The 14,161-nt window shown below is 40.4% G+C and overlaps 1 protein-coding gene across 24 annotated transcripts in view; it reads left to right on the top strand.

The window, feature by feature from the left end:
- Positions 1-14,161, top strand: part of ADGRL2 (adhesion G protein-coupled receptor L2) — a 194,649-nt gene that overhangs the window by 143,827 nt on the left and 36,661 nt on the right. For 17 of the 24 annotated variants that reach the window (XM_034779315.1, XM_034779311.1, XM_034779314.1 and 14 more), the window contains 5 exons: positions 6,913-7,209; positions 7,728-7,831; positions 8,660-8,845; positions 9,776-9,814; positions 12,658-12,841. In XM_034779315.1, coding sequence (XP_034635206.1) covers positions 6,913-7,209; positions 7,728-7,831; positions 8,660-8,845; positions 9,776-9,814; positions 12,658-12,841 — 810 coding nt within the window. The remainder of the gene's footprint in view (positions 1-6,912; positions 7,210-7,727; positions 7,832-8,659; positions 8,846-9,775; positions 9,815-12,657; positions 12,842-14,161) is intronic. The other 7 variants (XM_034779316.1, XM_034779319.1, XM_034779337.1 and 4 more) reach the window with 1 other exon arrangement.

Below are 14,161 nucleotides of genomic sequence, written 5' to 3'. Positions count from 1 at the left end.
AGTCGGTAAAATGAGTGAAACCGCTCCTGACGAGGAAGTTGCTGGTCAACTCAAAGGCTTTACCCTGGTCCGGTTTACACTTCAGGGTTTCCACATACAGTGAGTGGATGGCAGCCTTCAGGGTCCTCTCCAGCAAGCCCCTGGCACTTGGGGTGACGATGGTGTTGTCATCAGACCTGATCTGTAGCACCCGGACTCCCAGCTCCTGGCGCTCCTCGCAGCACTCCCAGCAGCAGCCAATGCGCTTCCCCAGGCGACGCGTGGCGTTGCGAGTGCGGGACCACAGTGAAGTGATGTCGCGCCTGTCCCGTCCAATTTCCCCATCCAGGGAGCCGCTCAGGAAGGTGGTGATGTCTTGGTTGGAAGGGGCTCTGCCGATCCGCTTCTCTGTCGCATCACGCCGGGCGTTTGCCACGATGTTCCTTACCGTGGCATCGGGACATGTCAGCAGGCGGAAGGCGTGGGTGATTACCGTGACATCGCACAGATCACCCAGGCGGGGGACGTTCGCGCCGCCATGCCTGTGGGTGAGGTAGACCAGCTCATTGCTGGCTCTCTGGGGAAAGAACAGCCACTTCTTCGCCAGCTGCCAGATGATCTTGTCTGCCTTGTTGAGGGGCACCTTTGCCACGGCGGATCCCCTTAGGGTGAACGAGATGCGTGGGATCAGGAAGGTGTTCAGGGCGTTTATCTTCTGCCATGGTGCCAGCAGAGAGGCGTCAATCTTGGCGGCATCCTGCAAGATCTCCTGGATGGTGTTCTTGGGTGTCTGCCGGACATGGAAACCTGTTGGCGTGCCCAAGTACTGATATGCCTGCCCCTCTGCCAGGGGGATGACGGGCTCACCCTGGATCTGGAACTCACAGACACCCAAAGAATGCAAGAAGGCAGAAGAAATTCAGGAATAAAATACTTTCTAAATTGAAAGAATTAGGAGGAGCAGGGGGTATTTTCAAAAATGGATATGTTGTTACATTGTAATGCTTTTTGGCATCAAAGAGAAGGCAGATTCTTTTCTCAGTGAATTAGGGGAAGATTTAATCTATGTTCATTCCAATTTGTGCTAACCGTGCAAAACAGTTCAAACTGGAGTTCATTCTCCTTATTTGCAGCATGTTAACTATCATTACATTTTATCAGATCACTGCAGGAAAATATAGCAGCTGTGGGTGTGTGTAGAGTGCCAATACCCAGGCCTTAAAATAATGGGAAGTTAGTGCAAATAAATCTTTATCACCCCAAGAATCTTCCAAGGAGCCATGCAGCAAACAGCTAAAGAAAATCAGATCTCCGCCATTATCTCATGCTGCTGATTGATTGAGGAGTGGTCATGGTGAAAGAGATGAGATAATGGTAGCCGATTAACCCAGTTTTCAACTGTAGCAATTTTGCTAGTTTATTGAAACCTTTATTATCATGTGTAGATATCAATTAAGAACATGGGTTATGCCAGGGATCGGCAACGTTTGGCACACAGCTCAACAGGGTAAGCATGCGGTTTGCCGTCCCGGGCCAATGGGGGCGGCGGGAAGCCACTGCCAGCACATCGCTCGCCCGCGCCGCTTCTCGCCACCCCCTTTGGCCCGGGACAGCAAACCGCGGCCAGTGGGGGCAGAGATCGGCCGAACCTGCCCCGTCAGCAGGTAAATAAACTGACCTGGCCCGCCAGGGTGCTTACCCTGGCGAGCCATGTGCCAAACATTCCTGACCCCTGGGTTATGCTAACTTTGTGTTCTCAACTAAGCAGGATTGGCTGGGTTAATAGCTGGCTGCGCAACTTCTTAATACCTAGGTGCTGCAGGAAGTGTTGGTGATTTCCCTGAGTCAAAATTAAAACAATACCCAGGTCTGTGCTAGGCGGCCATCTTTCAGAAGAAATGTAAAACAAAGTTCCTTGCTACTTATGGGGTATTTCAAATCCCACGGCACTGTTTGTGAGCATAGGAAGTGTTAATTGCAGTGACCTAGCCAATGTGTCTGTTGTTACTTTGTTGGGGTAAAATTTTCAAAAGTGCTTAAGTGACTTAGAAGCCTCAGGCCTGGTCTAAGCCCGGAAATAAAATCAGTATAACTATGTTGCTCAAGAGTATGAAAAATCCAGACCTCTGAGCGATGCAGTTAAACCAGCCTAGCCCATGGTATAGACAGCGCTATGTCAACAGGAGAATTTGCCTGTAGACCTTGCTACCGCCTCTCAGGGAGGTACGATACCTATGCCAATGGGGGAAGCCCTCCTGTCGGCATAGGTAGTAGCTTCACTGAAGCGTTACTGCGGTGCAGCTGCAGTGGGGCAGCGTTTTAAGTTGTAACAAGCCCTGAGTCTTGTTTTCAGAATTGATTTAGGCACGTAAGCGGCTACATCTCATTGAAAGTCATTGGGATTTAAAGCCAGATTTTTAAAGGTATTTAGGCACCTAAAGATGCAGATAGGAACCTTGTAGAATTTTTAAAAGTGCCTAGGCCCCAACTTCCATTAAAGTCAATGGGAGTCAGGCATTTCAGTGAGAGTTAGGCACTTAGATGCCTAGTGGGATTTTGAAAAGAAGTTACGAGCATATTTAGGTGCCAAAATACCTTTAGTAATCTGGCCTTTACTATCTAAATTACACTTTCCATTGGGGGGGAAATTATCATTTACTCCCTGTCTTAAATTGTTAAGCTATTCTGTTACATAGCACACTGTTAAACAGTTGCTGTATTTCACCCCAGTGATTCCTACATTTTCATTCGGGGAAGGAGTAATCCATTTGGGTAGAGGGGTCCCAACCCTCCCGGATTGGCTGGGAGTCTACCGGAATCAGCCTCGATCTCCCGGTGACTATTGAAAGCAATCCAGGAGATTTTAATAGGCCGCTAAAAATCTGGTTGGTGGCGCAGTGAGGCTAAAGAAGGTTCCCTACCTGCCCTGGCTCCACACGGCCCCCAAAAGCGGCCGGGATGTTCAGCTCCTAGGCACAAGGTCGGCCGGGGTAGAGAGGGGGTGTGTGTCTCCATGCGCTGCCCCCACCCCAAGCACCAACTCCGCAGCTCCTATTGGCCGGGAACCGTGGCCCTGAGCCTAGGAGCCGGAGGGACATGCCGGTCGCTTCCAGGAGCCGATCGAGGTAAGCGCTGCCCAACCGGAGCCCGCATCCCTGAGCCAACTCCCTCCCAGAGCCCGCACCCCCAACCGCCTCCTATACCCCAGCCTTGAGCATCCTCGGCCCCCGACCAGAGCCCCCTCCTGCACTCTGAACCCCTTGGCCCCTAACCGGAGTCCCCTCCTGCACTCCGAACACCTCGGCTCTCACCCAGAGCCCGCTCCTGCATCCCAAACCTCTCACCCCAGAGCCCTCATCCCCTCCTGCACCCCAACTCCCTGCCCTAGCCTGGAGCCCCCTCCCACACTATGAATTCCTCATTTCTGGCCCCACCCCAGAGCCCACACCCCCATCCCAGGCCCTCAGTCCCCTGCACCCCAACCCCTGCCCCAGCCCAGTGAAAGTGAGTGAGGGTGGGGGAGAGTGAGTGACGGAGGGAGGTGAGATGGAGTTAGCAGGAGCAGAGCCTCAGAGAAGGGGCATGGCCTCAGGGGAAGGGGCAGGGCAAGGGTGTTCAGGTTTGTGCAATTAGAAAGTTGGCAACCCTATTTGGATAGTTTGAGTATTAATTTAAATTTGGTTTAGGAAAAAGCATGTATATGTATAGGATATAAATGTAAGCTAATTTATCATCTACACAATAATTACATTTACCTCTTTTTGTTTGTATTTTTACTTGTTTGTGCAGTCCAGTTTCAGTTGAACACATTCTCACAAAAAAAATTTTTTTTTAAGGGAAGTTTTCCTCCTCCCATTGCCACAAGTATTGTAGCCCAGTCTAAAAGTTAAGACCAAACAAAATGAGATTTCGTAACTGCTTTAGTTTTGATGTGGGAGGCAAATTAAACATAGCTTAACCCCCTACAGTCCCATCCCCGCTTCTGGGCACAAGAGGGTGATTTTCTACCTGACGCTGAGATGCAGTCCTGGGGTGTAAGCAGTTACTCGACAGCTGTCACCTCCTCATTGTAAAAGTTCTGGTTGATGGCATATCAGGCTTGCATGTTCTCTCCTTCCTAGTGCTGTACAGATATTACCTAATAGTCATTATTTGAATTAAGTTGCAATGAAAAAAAGAATAAACTCCAGTTTTGCATCTAAATAGAAATTTTCTATTACATTGTAGATTAAATCCTCCCATAGTTCCTTAAATACAAAATGACCTGCCTTTTAAATGCTAGATGTTTTTCAAAAGTGATTTCGTGAATTGTCATTTTTTTAACATTTTCCACTGAAGGTGCTTCTCCTTTCCTGCACTTCCAACTCCATTTGAATTATTGTAGTGTGCTCTTTCGGATATGCAATTCCACTCAGGTCTTGAGAAAAGTATTTTGTAGATAGTTTTTTAAAATACATTTTATTTTTGTGATTTTATGTTATTACTAATTAGGGATTATAAATAATTTTTAAAATGTCTTTCTTATTACCAGTATTTGCAGATCATCCCCTTAAAACCAAAGTAGATGTGCTATATCATTTATTTTAATGGGTAGCATTGAAAATAGTCTATAGCAAATCAGCTGCACTCAGAGATGCAGTATGAAATTGTGTGTTCTTAAAATAGTCACCTCACTATTGAATTTCAAATATTTGTCATGAGTCCTTTTACTGATATTTAGCTAGTTCCTATAATATTTAGACTATTCTTGTCCCAAAACCAAAAGTAAAGGTCTAATAACAGTACTAATTGCAATATTGTTAATACAGATTTCATTGATTAAATATGTACTAATTAGCACTGTGTATCATGGGATATATAGGATAATAGTTATAATCCGTTCTCCCCTGCTCCATTCTCCCCTCCCCACCCCTCAGCACCTGATTCAGCAGCAGTTACTTGACACTTCTTCAAGTGATTGTGATGCTTTTGACAAATGTTAATTGAGAAAGCACTGAAAGCCTGGCTGCATTGTAATCAAAAGAAAATTACAGAGGTTTCACAAGATGTCATGCAAATACTTACAAAAAAAAGATAGGTTTGAATAGGTTTTTGCTGCAGCTGGGTAGGCAAGAAGTTCAGCAGGATTACACAGGCAGTACTCAAACAGTAAATAAATTAGACTGGAAATAAGATGCAAACTTAAGAAGTTTCTGATTGAGATGGAGAGTAATGTCAGAAAGAATATCTTTGCATATATTGTTTTTACAAGAAATTTAGTTTGCTCTTTAAGAACTTGAAACTGAAAACAAATCAAAAATTGCCATGTAAATTTATATTTTAGCAAGGTCAGTTGATGTTGTCTATAAAACATTTATCCATGAAGAATTGTTATAAGTGAGTAATGTGAAAAAGGATTTTAATAAAAAAAGATGTGTAACGTGAAATGTGTAAACAACATTTGAGACTCTTAAAACATTTTTTGAAAAATTCAAAAAAATCTGAAAGACAGCTCGGGTACACTTGTTTACACTCGCGGTATAATTTATTTTCAAGTATGTATATTTTTGATAAATCATAGCCCAAGGACATGAGGTGAAAATTCCCTTTGTATGATTAGGGTAAGCCCAGGGTTGTGAGTTCAATCTTTGAGGGGGCCACTTAGGTATCTGGGGCAAAATCAGTACTTGGTCCTGCTAGTGAAGTGGTCCTGCTAGAGAAGGCAGGGGGCTGGACTCAATGACCTTTCAGGGTCCCTTCCAGTTCTAGGAGAAAGGTATATCTCCATATATTATTTTATTATTATATAAGCCTATGAGAAATAACAAAAAAACCCCAAACCCAACAACCCCAAAAACTGAAAAATGTCAAATCCATTTGTTTCCAGTATGTCTGACAAGAGGTGAAGTAAATACCTGTCCTTCATTTTAAATTCTTCATTTTAAATAAAGGACAGAGGCTTGTCTTTTCTTTGTCTGTAAAGCATCATGCATGCCTGTGGAGATGCAGAAATAACAAATGATGCAGCTGCATTCTTCCGCTGGCCCTTATTGCTATCAGATGAACAAATTATGATGGTGAGCATAATATTCATAGATACCAATATTATACTTCTGTAGCCTAATAGGACTCCAAACAGATCTGTTCTGTACTCCATCAGTACAAGGATTATTTGTTAGTACATTCCGTATGTGGGTCAGCAGAATCAATCGGTTGTGGGTCTCAAATCAGAAATTATTTGGTCTAACCCAGTGTTGTCTTGACACAGAAGATTAAGCCATGTATTTGCCACAGGCTTGAATTACTTGTTTCTTCATACCCGCTTTATATATTAAAAAAAAATGTTAAAACCTGAGATGATCAAAAACTAAGACAACACATACATGCTAGGCTTTTTCTTCTGTTGGGATCTAATCAAGCAAGAATGATGCTGGATGAGAAGATGTTACAGTAATTATTTTCCTGCAAGGTGTAGAGTGGGTGACGATGTTTTTTAGATTTTAAATGGCCTAGTTATTTACAGCCCACAATTTTTTGTTGTTACACTGAGCTTGATTGTTTACAGCACATTGATTTAAATTACTCTATCATACTGCTCTTTTTTAAGGTGATTAGAACATGTTTAATTGTTTTATGTGTATTTGTCATGTACTGATAATTCATTACCAGTGCCTCTCGGCCTTTAGCAATGTAACTATCAATTTGTATCAGAGAGAAGGTGTAAACAAAATGTACTGAACCATCATGTTAATTTGAGACTGAGAGAATTAAAAAAAGAATAGAAACTCATTCAGAATTATACGCTTAACAGTGACAGTAGAGAGCGCAAAAGATTGATACTGAAAGAAAGAAAAAAAGACACAAGAGAATCATGTAAAATCACATAACCTTTTTTTACCTTTCTTCACTATTTTGAAGAACAATTATTTTTATTACTCTTATTTTCTCCTACAGTGCCTACTACCGCAGTGACAATAACTTCTTCAGCAGAGCTATACAAAACCACTGTGTCAACCATAAGCACGACTTCACAGAAAGGCCCCATAAGCACAACATTAGCTGGAGGCACAAAGGAAGGAAGCAGAGGGCCCAAGCCACCACCAGCAGTTTCCACAACGAAAATTCCTCCTGTGACAAGTTTTTTCCCTTTGCCAGAGAGATTCTGTGAACCTGATGAGGCCAGGGGGATTAGCTGGCCTCAGACGCAAAGAGGAATGATGGTTGAACGCCCTTGTCCCAAAGGAACTCGAGGTATTGCCTTAAAAAAACTCTTGATCTCAAGTAAATGTTTGAAAAGGAATGGACAACTCTTTTATGGCATTTTTTGTTTTGGGTAATCTCAAACTGTCATGATTTTTGTTACTCAGAGTATGTAGTGTTTGTTCAGGCTTTGATATATAAAAGGCATTTGATAATAGATACAGAATGACCTCACACACACTTCTCAAGAATCCAGGGCAAATCTTAGGTCTTTGCTTGAGAACTGTAGAGAAGCTTGCTTACAGCTGCCTTTCCCATTATGAGCTGCTCTCTGGATGATTTCCAGGGAAAATCAAGAGATTTTTGTTTGTTTGCTGTAAAAGTCTGATACTTTACCCTGATTTGTATATTGCCGTTTGTAATTTACATTATTTTCTTACATTTTGTCAGTTGTTTCCACTAGTGCTATTCAAAATTTAATAAAGAGTTTGGAGTGCATTGTAGCTGATTTCCCGAATGCATGCAGAAAAATGGTTTCAATTTCACTGTTGTTTCTACATCTGTTGTAGGAACTGCCTCGTATCTCTGCATGGTTTCCACTGGAACATGGAACCCTAAGGGCCCTGATCTTAGCAACTGTACCTCACACTGGGTAAATCAGCTGGCTCAGAAGGTTGGTTGGAACCCTTTAATATGATACACACTAGTGATTAAGGGTTTTAACTCTGAACATAAATTATTCAGCTTTGTATGTTGAAACCATCTTTATTACTCTTTGTTCAATTTAAAAGCAGAAAGAATTATGCATACTTTGTCTGTAAAGCATTTACTGAAAGCTAGGTTCACATGTGTTCTTTGGTAAGCTGTTTTCTAAATTAAACTCTTTTAATGAGTCCATGCTTGCTTAATTTCATTCCTATTAAATTCAAACATGCTTTTTGATGTTCAATAGAAAAAAAGTACATTCACCTAATAAATCAAGTACTATAAAGTGCACACCAAAATATGTACGGTATAAGCAGATGTTTAGCTAACTGAAAATGATGGAAGAAAGTGCATTCTAAAAAAGTGCATTAAAAACAGAATATGATTAGAATGCAGCATCACTTTTTGTTTTTCCCCTCCCTAGTGAGCCTTAGTGAGGTTTATGAAACTAAATAATTTGCCATCACTACCAGCTGCTTGACTTTCAAATGGCTCAAACACTGGTATGAACAAAAAGATTTATTAGTGTCTGATAACAGTGGTAAAATAAAAGTGAAGATGAAATAGAAGATCTAGCCCAAAATCACCAATCTAATTTCTGGTTTTGACTGCTTTGTGTGTTATGGATCTAAGAACTTTTAATCTTCTGAGATAAAGTTATTGGTTCAATTAGTTGTGGATTTCAATGTACGTGCAAATGATTATTTTGCCACAACAAAGGTATACAGAGAACCAGAATTGGAAGCCATAAGCAGAACAAGGGATCCTGCTGAGATAATATAAATTGTCTTTTCAGATCAGAAGTGGAGAAAATGCTGCTAGTCTTGCCAATGAACTGGCTAAACACACCAAAGGACCAGTTTTTGCTGGTGATGTGAGTTCATCAGTGAGGCTGATGGAACAGTTGGTGGACATTCTTGATGCTCAACTGCAAGAACTGAGGCCTAGTGAAAAAGACTCAGCTGGGCGGAGTTATAACAAGGTACACAGCTTCCCACACCTCCACTTGCTAGGATAATCCTTTTTTCCCTTTCAGAAACATTACTGCCAAATCTATGCTTTACTCCTACTGTACAAATAAAGATTTAAGAAAAAAACAAATCCACAATAAAGTGTAAATTTTATTAATTGGCTGACATGAAGCTCAGTAGATGACTGGGTTCAAATATAAAATGTGTGTATGCTTATTTAAATATTGAATATATCACCTCTGGTTTGAGAAGAAGGGACACTATTGAACTCTGGGGAGTAGCGTATCTTCATGGAAACCTAATGCAGGATCAGAGCCTTTGGTAGTCCATTTAAGACCTGAGCATTAGTCACTAATGATAATTGGGTATATTAAACATGTTATTACTACTGGCAAATATTATCACAGATAAAAATATCTCTTGATGTTCTTGAATATGAATCATAATAACATTATCATTCCAGTTTTCCAGTTGTGAGTGCTAAACTTCTTGCCCACTGTGATTCAGTCAGCACAATATAAATTAAGGATTTTTCTCACAGTCTGTTTTGGAAAGACCATCCCATCCTCTCACATCTCCCACTCTGGCAACTACAGTCTTGGGATTTTAGCTCTTGCAAGAGTGGTTGATGGTTTTATTCAAAATGCCTAGCTATATTGCTGAGCAGAGTTCCTCCAGAGACCAAGCATATGCCCATAGTCTACTCATAGTTTGAACAGAACTCCCATTGATGGAGGAAAGGAAGGTTATAACCAGGTATATGGTTGGGGAGTAGTGTCCTTCAAAATGTTGCATGGCCCCATGGAAGTACATTGGGCTAAAACTAGACAGACATCTGGACTCTGCATACTGAAGATTTGACACACCAGACTAATTTTTGGATATTTCTGTAGCTTCCAGAATGTGTCTAACCTCTGATTTTCTTTTTTCTTACTAAAAAGCTCCAAAAACGAGAGAAGACATGCAGGGCTTACCTTAAGGTATCTCTCCTGTGCTGTCACCCTGCTTTCACCCTGCTTCAGCAACCTGCCACGCTTTATCATCTTGCTGCATGATCCTATGTATTTCAGTCTTTGATAAATGTGTTTTGTGCCCCATATCAACTGTACAAATGTTGGCTTTGCACAGGTATAATACTCTCAGAATAAGCAAATGATCAGCGCTTACAACTCTTCTCCTCCTCCCTTCCCCCAATCGAAAAGTAATGAGTATTGTGATTTGGAGATGATAATATCTCTGTTTCCTTGTGTTATGTTTGTGGAGAAAAAATGTCAATAAAACAGAAATGGTGTCATATTGCTAGTTTCTCGCTTTTTCTGAGGTGCAATCTTAAATTCGAGAGATTTTTCTTAAGAGTCTTTACAAAGATCAGATTCAGCAACTTAAGGGAGTGGACTGCAAATAAAAATAAAATCATCCTGTAACTTTACAGTACAGTATGCGCCAAGTGCCCCATTAGCTAAGCTACAAGGGGCATGCAGTATATTGTTACCTGACTTTCAGTTTCTTGCAGATTCTGCAGCCTCCATCCCTGCAGTGCCCAGTTCCCACACTGTGATGCTGTGCCAGTTATGTCACTGCCACCACTCAGTACTGCTAGTGGAAGAAACTGGCCTAGAGAGGATCACGTAAGTGGCTTTTTAAAATTATATTGCACGGTTTTTCAAAGTTTCTTTTTTAATATTATTAATTTTTGCTTACACCCTACGGGATATAATACAATGGTAATAAAAACTTTGAAACACCGCACAACATAATAAAAAGAAAAGCCTCTTATCTGACATTCCCCCCTTTATATAGGACTGCTCCAGTCACCAGCCTTCACAGGCTAGAGCCTTGCATAGAAATGGGAGCTGGTTGGTCACAGCAAGAATAGTTACTGTGAGATCCAAAGGGAAAAAAGAAATAGGAGTGGTGGAATCAGATTTCAAATAATAATATTTTAATTGTCCCTTTTAGCCTGGTTAATGGGGAGCACAGCAGATATTGTTGGAATGGACTGAATTTTCATAATTCATTTGCAGTTCACCTTTTAAGATATAGGTTAATGGGAAATGTAGTAATTGGTGTGTTGCCCAGGACACGTGTGTCATTGGGACAAAAATAGTCTTTTATTTTTTCCCCCTCTCTTTAGCAGGGAGGAGAGCGCACCTCAGAAATATTATTATATTGATAATCATTTTGATTCCACTGAAGAAATACATAGAGTTAGATTGTACTGTAGTAAATAAGGCATGCTTCAAGTTAATGAATGCATATAATCAGCACGGTATATAGATACACAAGAAACAGTAGCACGACCTTAATTTCTGACCGATATCATTTTCAGTGAGTCTCAAATGAGCTTCTCTGTTCAGATAAGAATAACAAACCTCTTGAAATTACAAATCAAAAACTGACTTACACTATGCAAATGAAGCAAGTTCCCACTTTGTGACAGAGGATTCAATTGTACCTCAGATTAGAGGCTCCAATCTGTATTTCTTGGTGACTAATGAATCTGGCCTCTGCAGACCAATTTCTGTTCCACTCTAGTTAATGGCTGCAGCAGTATCAGTGTGAGCATTTTGACTATTCTGTCTCCCATTAGAGAACGAAAAAAAAAAAAGCCTTTTAATGCCACTTCGAAGTATCTTCAACCTGCCAGGAAGGTTGTGTGGCTCACAATGCTGGCAGAAAGAGGATATAAAGATGGATTAGGCTAATTAATCTTGCTCTGACAATAGCCTCAACCAACTTTTCCTAATCATTCATGTGCACGGTGTAGTATTCCAAACCAATATTTTTGTGTTCCGTTTCCATTCCCAGTGCTTTTAAACTGATCAAATTATATATGTGCTTAATGACACATTATGACTAGGTAAATGGGACAATGATTCAGCAATGCATGGCATATTCAATGCACAGCTACATTATGCATTAATGTGTAAGAGCCTGCCTTCAATTGATTAACTGATTACTGTGATTGATTGGATTATTTTGTAAAGAGAATGTAATGATGTCTCTTCAAATTCCCTTTTCTCCTTACTTACTGTTGTTTTATATGCAGCTTAATGAACCCTAATACATAATAATATAGTTGTCACAGTGCAGACTTTCAAAAATGGGAACTTTGTTCAGTTTTGTAATTATGCTTTCACAGATAACAGGGTCAGTCAGTGGGCATCTTGTTTGCTCTACTGATTTCCTTTGTTAAATGACCATTGTGCAGGAATGGAAGTTAGTAAGCTTCCAAGTATTTGTCAACAGGTACAGGAAAGGAGAGAGAGAGTGGTGCAGACTATTTTATAACTACTGAGGCAACTTCATTTCATGCCTCTTATAATAAAAGAGAGAGTTTGTCTTAGACAACAGATTATGGTACTGTAGCTGCATGTGTTGTGTTAAGTTTGTAGGATAATAGTATTGCCTTTTTAGCCTAAACGTTGGAATGCTGGCTTTGGTATTTTTGGTGTTTTCTAAATGTGAATTATATTTTTTTTACATTAACTTCAATATTAAGCTTCAGGCAAGACCATTTGCATTGGTTCTTACATTTCTCAGCACATTAATAACGCAGTCTTCATATCTGATACGAAACAAGCCAGAGCTGCATGTTTACCAGTGACAGATAACACACTGCTGGTGACTAGTTCACCTCTATTTGTGCTAGTTCAACAAAGGGTTGGAAATATTTTTATGTTGAAAATAATTTTCTGGTGCCATTAAATCACAGTAAATCATCTTGACAGATAAATATTATAATTGTCACCAGATAATGTTGGAAACTTTCTCCCACTGCCTAGGGCAATCACACCTAATGATAGTTTTCTAATGAATACAGGCAATCGTTGACACAGTGAACAACCTGCTCAGGCCTGAAGCTCTAGAATCCTGGAAAGATATGAATTCTTCAGAACAAGCACACGCTGCAACAATGTTACTTGATACACTAGAAGAAGGGGCTTTTGTCTTGGCTGACAATCTCTTAGAACCAACTAGAGTCTCAATGCCCACTGAAAACATTGGTAAGTTAATTTGTCTTCAAGTGTAGTTTCAGATACTGCATATCCCACTATGACAAGAAAACAACAACCAAGGTTAATAGTCACAGTACACTAGGAAAGCTGGGGTCTGCAGTACTGGGTAGTGAGCTGCAGCTTCCCATCTGGGGTGGGGAGGGCGGAGTGTTCGTAAATTGGGGTATTTTCTTAATTAGTTAAAAAAAGTATTCTTCTGTAGCATAATTAATGCTATGTAAAAAAGTAAAGCAGTTCATGTTGCAAAGTTCATCTACAATTGAAAAATCATTAGCAGAATGTATGGATATGAATAGTGCTTAAATGCCAGAGAATGGATTTTCTGAAGTAACTGAAATGCTTGCTGTGGAGCTGTGGAAATGTTTTCCCATTATATATAATCTGTTCCTAATGAATTTAAATTACTTTCCGGAATGTGCTTTGCCAGTTACATTTTTTAGGCACATAGAACACGGACCAAATGCTTATATTAAACATAACTGCCTTCAGGTGAATGCATTCAGTGAACTACATCTCCCATAATGCAGAATAGCCATGCTCCATAGATTACAAAATAGTTGCAGATACTTGGAACATAATTTAGAATTTAAATGGTGGCCCCGATGAAGGGCTCAGCATTAGGGATCTACAAAGACAGGTATAGTCTTGAGTTAGTTATACCCACTGCTGGTACATAAAATTAAAATGTCTTTAGTGTACTAATGAGTCACGTCTCAGTGAGGTACAAGGGGAAAGGGAAGCATATGATGCCGAGGTGCTGGGTCAGAGGCTTGGGGATTGGACCGAGAGATTTGGGAATGGGAAGAGTATTGAATAAATAATTTTTTGGATGGGGGTGTGAGAAGAATGTTGAACTGCTGGATACTTAGGGTCTCGCAGGTGAAAGGCCTCTAGATCAACTTAGGTTTTAATCCAAATAAATAATATTTTAAACCTCTGTTTTCCCTCTTAAAACTACATCCTAAACATCACATTGTAAGCAAGGTAATATTGGTGTGAACTGTGCACTTGTAAGTTCAAATTCTGGATGGCCCTTACTTTTTATAGTGGTGGCTCTGCCGCCTAATTATAGAACTTTCATAGGAAATGTTTATCACCATCACTGATTTATCACTATCACTACTAAATAGTTACACCAATTGACATTACAAAAGCTTCACTCCCTTATTAGGAGTTTGGATAGAATCTCTTTGTGAAAAGCTTTTGAGAGTTTGAGCTGGATTTAACTGTTAAAGAATAATTTTAAAAAACATATTCTCTTTTGTCTGATTTAATCGAAGACATTTTTCATTCTTATTTTTACCTTTA

Source organism: Trachemys scripta, chromosome 8 (assembly GCF_013100865.1).
Source record: "Trachemys scripta elegans isolate TJP31775 chromosome 8, CAS_Tse_1.0, whole genome shotgun sequence".
NCBI classification, from domain to species: domain Eukaryota; kingdom Metazoa; phylum Chordata; order Testudines; family Emydidae; genus Trachemys; species Trachemys scripta.
This window is presented reverse-complemented; position numbering and strand designations above follow the sequence as displayed.